Source organism: Asparagus officinalis, chromosome 10 (genome assembly GCF_001876935.1).
Source record: "Asparagus officinalis chromosome 10, Aspof.V1, whole genome shotgun sequence".
NCBI lineage: Eukaryota > Viridiplantae > Streptophyta > Magnoliopsida > Asparagales > Asparagaceae > Asparagus > Asparagus officinalis.
In genome coordinates, this window is record NC_033803.1 from 3,824,205 (window position 1) to 3,829,998 (window position 5,794).

The following is a 5,794-nucleotide window of genomic DNA, read 5'->3' on the forward strand; positions in this document are numbered from 1 at the left end:
CCAAAAAATCCACCAAAATTGTACACAAGCACCTTAGATGAAAGTTAATGACTTTGTTTCACGTACATACGCCTGTAAATTCTTGAACCTTCTAACTCTGCATGTATCTCTCTTTCAGTGCGTATATTCATTGGATTTTGTAACAGCCAACCCTCTTCATCGCAAAAGAAGTTTTGGTTCACAACATCGATATGCTTGAAAACGTCAGAGAGTGAATCAAATTGAGTTCTCATGTCAATTGCCACTTCCTCCACATCTGATTGCATAAAAACCTAAAACATAGGAAGAAACTTACAGATTAACAGTATTGCAATCTACAGTTAAAAGAACACAACAATAAGAGGGGGAAATAAGATGCAAATCTCAGATTTCTAAATCTTACAAAGAAGCGTCAAAACGCATCATTTGGTGGGTTCCTGGAGACAATTATCCCAAGTAGTGTCTTTAAAAAAAAAACGTAAAGAAAACACGAAAACACACCGAGGACTGTTAGAACTGGCAGTCCTTGTTGAACCAGCTATCCAAGAGATGGGGACCAATAATTAATTTCTCTTAGAAGCTGGGGGAAACTATGTGGCTTAAGTTGTTTAGACTGCATAAATACAGCACAAAGTGATTAAGCGCATGATTTGGATGCCCATTTAGATGGCCTTTCGCAGCATTTTTTTGGTTCTTTTTCATCCTTCTATTTATGGATGATAAAGCCCAATAGGTAAATATGATAAAGAGTACAGAGTGACAAGGATCTATTCAACTATTGGCCCAAATATTACTTAGAAAGTTAAAGATAGACCGAGTAGAATATATGAAGAGGAAAGATGAAATGAACTTCAACAAAGTGATGACTGAAGAAAACAATGTTATTGGGATATATTGAATATGGAAATCAGATGCGTAACCAAAACCCAAACCTGCCATCTTTGATTTCAGTGCAGTACATGATATAGGTTAACATTGGTTGGAGACTAACCTTTTAAGTTATTAAAAAAAAAGGTTATTGGTTAAAGTAGAAGAATGTAATGCATGACAATATGAGATAATAGATATCAAGAAATGTACAAATTCGGGTTATCAAAAGATGATATCCATAATTGGAATGATTTCTACTCCTTTGCGGGGAAAAGTAGAAAATACGGCAACACACTAGTTGAAATGTATACCTGGCCTCCTGTCCTCAAAATTTTCGAGATAGAATCCACTAATGGCTTTTGCAAAACTCTTCTCTTATGATGACGCTTCTTGAAGTGGGGGTCTGGACACTGGAAACAATGAAACAAAGCATGAATTATATCTATAACAATAAAAAATCTACTCATATGAATCAGGACACAACATTTATAGAATATAAAACACTTTTCACTCGCTCACCAGTATAGAAACAAATGTTAAAGGTCCTGGGTAAGATGAGACCAAGTGTTCAAAAGATATAGTGGCATTTGCAGACATGAAATGTCTGTCCAGAGAAAACAGTTTGTTAAGCGCCTCAGCTGTTCGCTATCCTTTCTTACATTAAGGGAGTGAACAAAAAGATCTCACATGTTTCTTAGAGCTAGGTCTTTGACCCAGAACTGTGCACGCTGAACTAACTGCACAAACAAAAAATGTAGTTGAGTTGAGATAGCCAAAAATACTTGATCCAAATTAAATCAAGGTGATAAGATTTTAGATATAAATAATTTGTATAAATAATTACTGAAAAGTAGGATTTCTGTTTCAAACCTTCTGTCGAATTTCTAGTCCCAAATAGTTCATTGACTCGCTGGAATTTTTTGCTAACCAAATGAGGAATCTGCCACTACCTGGGAATGTTGATAAGTTGATATGTTAGGACCACTTGATCACTTTAATGAAGTGCTCCCATTAATTAGCTAGTCTTAACCAAAATTGTCGCCTTTTTCTTGCTCATATTAGTTGAAAAGACATGTTACAAGCATTGTGCCAAGATGGGACACAAAAGTTGATATGATACGACATGGATAGTAGATGAATAGTCCCACAAAGATGTGGAGATAGGTAAATGTAAACATACATGTATAATATCACCATTCCATATACATTAGAATTAAAATCATATAACTCTTTCAAGCTAATGTATGAAGCTCTACTATAACCGGAAGAATATTGAAAAGAAGTTAATGAATGCAACTCCTCTTTTATAATTCTTAATGAAGTTTTAAAAAGCCTCCACGTAGCCCATCTAGGCATACACCTAGGCGGCTACGCCTACGTGATGCATTGGCCGCCTACCTAGCGTCTAGCACCTAGGCGGTACCTAAACTGCCTACCTATATTTTGGGAGTGTCTAGGGGAGCATGGTCTGCCTTTATGGATCGCACCCTTCAGACATTGATTGTGATTTCCTCTATTGCAGTCTCCACGTCCTCCGACCTCCTCCAAACTCCAACTATGAACACCCCTTCTATCTCTCCCAACCTTCAACAAATCCTTCACCACCACTTAAGAAATCTGTCTAGGTGTCAATCCAACGCCTAAACTTTCTAAAACATCGGCATTTACTATCAGTAATTGTAATTAAACTAAAAAAAGGAAAACGCCTGGTCCCCGCCTAGACTTCCGCCTAGGCTCTAGGCATCGGGTTCAACGCCTAGCCCACCTAGCACTTTTTGTAACCCTGATTCTTAATATATATACAATTTACTCATATAAACAAAGTTTTAGATCCATATAGTATGCATTCTCAATGCATGTTCTCATTTTACAATCGAAAGCAATAGCCCAACACTGACAGGTTGAGATGGTTTGGCTCCATGCACAATGGAGATTGCTAAATGCCCAGCTAGGCAAAGTGATAAGATTATAGATGGGGAAAGAAGGACTAGAGCTAGGCCTATGATAATTTCGTTAGATGCAATTAAGAAGAATATGACAATGGTTAACTCAACAAAGTAGATATATCTTAACATAACTAAACATTATAGAAGTCATGTAGCCGATCCCCAAAATTTGGAATGAAGTCTTTGTTGTTATTGTTGTAGTATAATATGCCGTTCCAAAATTGCTGAATGTTCCCTGTTTCTTGTGCCAACTACGGTATATGTGTCAGCTATGTTATCTGGGTACTTCTACCATGAAGCCGTATCCATATCTGACACATCCCGCACAAGTAAACTCCACTTCTTGGACGCTCATTACATATGTACACGTTATATTTAAAACACTCGTCAAATAGTTCTTAGACATTTACTTTACACTTAGACATCAACTTATAAACTTGTTGAACAAGGGTCAGATTCGTTTCAGTCCATATTCAGTTAAAATTACTGTTTCAAAGGGTTGGTCCCATATCTAGCTCGGAACTATGATTTCAGCCTATGTCGTTTTAGCCGTTTCCCCGTACCATATCATTTACAAATTTGTCGTTTCCTGTATCGTACCCATACTGGTACCCATGCAACTTAGTGTGTCACACATCGGTTCCTATATCCACAAGCTCCAACCTTTTACATAGGACATCTGGTAACTATGGTCACAACACAGCCCAAGTACACCTATAGAAGGTTGCCTTAGTCAGTGTCAACCCTCGAGATAAACATCAAAATTTCCATTTCTTTGTTGATCTTAATTCTCAATTGGGGGAAAAAAAATTTAAACACGGTGGGCGAAATCATACCACATCCAATATCCACCATGAGAGGCAAAGTGCAGTCCTCAAACACTTCCTTCCAGTCCGGCGCCGGTACAGGTTTCTGCACAAGTCCCAAAATTATAAATAACCAAAAAAAAATTTGATCGTTATAATCACAAAGAATGAAAAAAGTTTAATAATGGGATTAAAATTAGAAATCCAAACTAGACTTACCGAGAATGAAGAGCTGAGAGGGTTGACATGTTGCCGGATGCGCACATGACCCAACTGCGCCATTAACAATTTAAACAACTAATAGTTCCCCAAGAAATCAAATAGAAATTTGCAAAATGGGTACTAATAAAAACAAAATTACCTGAGAGCTTCCGTACTTTTCCTTGAGGTTGAGGTCGGCATACTCCAGCTCCACAAGGCTGGGGCTTTTCACTGCAGCGCTGCCGCTTGAGCTTTGATATTGACGCCCATTTCTTGTAATTCTAGGGTTAGGGTTAGGGTTAGGGATGAGATTTGGTTTTAGGGTTAGGGTTCCAAGAGGAGCGGCATAATTCAAACACCACGGTCGGCAATATCCAAGCATCTCTCTCTCTCTCTCACTGTGAACTGCTCTTGTTGACCTGCTGCCATGGAATTTTGTTCTCTAAAGAGTTAGGTTGGGCCGATATAATAATGGGCCCAATATATTTATCCAATCTAGATCAAATTTCGCGGTTTGACGAGGGAGTTTCCCAGGATCCATTGGGCCATGCGTATTAAATTAAATTTCTAAAAAAAATTAAATTTCTGTGAATGCTTCTAACTTGAGACATTTGAGACGAGTATTTATATTGATAGTTTATTTATTTATTTCTTCTTGGAAATGAGTAGGGGTGATCAAGGTTGGTGCAAACCAATTAAACCAATCGAGAACCGAACGAATTTTGATAGTACAGTATGGTTTTAGAAATATTTTCGGTTTGGTCTGTATTAAAATATTAGTCAATGTGTTTTTTTTGTTGTGTTTTTGTAAAAAAAATACCATGCCATGGTGTTTCTTTTTCAAATGTGTTTTGAAAACACCATTTTGGTCAAACTAGTTTGACCATTTATATAGCGACAGTGAACTGGTGCAGAAACGGTGACGCGCGGCTCGGGGGCGGTGTGGCGGCCGACGGGCGGCGTTGGCGAACGACTGATTGTCGCGTTACCGGCGGGTAGCGCGAAGTGGTTAGCGGCAGGGCGAGGGGCGCGGCGGCAGTGGCCGACGGGTGGCCGGAGGGCGGCGACGGTGGCAGCGGGTGGCCGCGTGGTCGGCCGAACGGCGGAACGCGGTTGGGCGGTGGGCGACGGCCGACAGGCGGCAGGCAGTGTGAGGTGGAGGTGGCCGGCAGTCGGCCTGACGGGCGGCGCGCGGCGGGGCCGACTGGTGCCGGCGGCCGCAGCAGTGGCGGCGTGGTGAAGTGTGGGCTGGCGGCCGGCTGACGGCGAGGCGCGGCGGGGCCGGGAGCGGCGCGGGGTGGCGGTGGTGGCGACGGGCTAGGGCGCAGGCGGCAGGGCCGGACGACGGCGCGAGCCGGTGGTCGCGGGGTGACGGCAGCCCGGAGGGCGGGGTCCCGTTTACCGTGAGAGTGGCGCTGCCGGCAGCTACGGGGTGAGCGGGCTGCGGTGCGCTTAGATGAAAAAACGGAATCTTAAAACACATTTTTCGGTGTTTTGAGAAAAGTGTTTAATTTTTAGATTTTGTAAAGGGACAAGTCAAAAAAATACCCCGGTTCCCAAACGCGTTTCTTTGTTTTTGTTAAAAAAATAAACAGAAACGACAAAAACGCCACGGTTGCCAAACGCTCCCTTAATGGAACAAACCATTTTCAACATGTTTGCCTAAAATTTATGCTTGTTCAAGGTGAATAGATAACTTGTACTAATATTTTTAAATATCTTAATTGATCAACATTTGATTTTAGTTTATAAAATCATTAATTTGATGTGTTTTTTTTTTCTTCAGTTTGGGATGAGATGAGTGAAAAACGTCGAAGGAGTAATAGGTTTTGTTTTTTAGTGAAAAATTCTCTAACTTTACATGTCTAAGGCCAAAACCGAACTAAACCACGTTGAGCTGATATGTCATGGTTCAATTCTGTTTTGAATCTAGCTTAGTTCGATTCGGTTTGACAAGAAATAGTCAAAACTGACCGAATCAATGGTTCGCTC

The 5,794-nt window shown here is 40.7% G+C and overlaps 1 protein-coding gene across 1 annotated transcript; it reads right to left on the reverse strand.

Moving 5' to 3' along the window:
• On the reverse strand, positions 1–4,239 carry LOC109826198 (tRNA (guanine-N(7)-)-methyltransferase). Its single transcript, XM_020393198.1, has 8 exons — positions 3,963–4,239; positions 3,821–3,874; positions 3,632–3,707; positions 1,720–1,799; positions 1,537–1,586; positions 1,369–1,453; positions 1,161–1,259; positions 1–272 (listed from the first exon to the last, which is right to left on the reverse strand). The coding sequence occupies exons 1-8, from the start codon at positions 4,182–4,184 to the stop codon at positions 45–47; spliced, it is 894 nt and encodes a 297-aa protein (XP_020248787.1). The 5' UTR covers positions 4,185–4,239; the 3' UTR covers positions 1–44.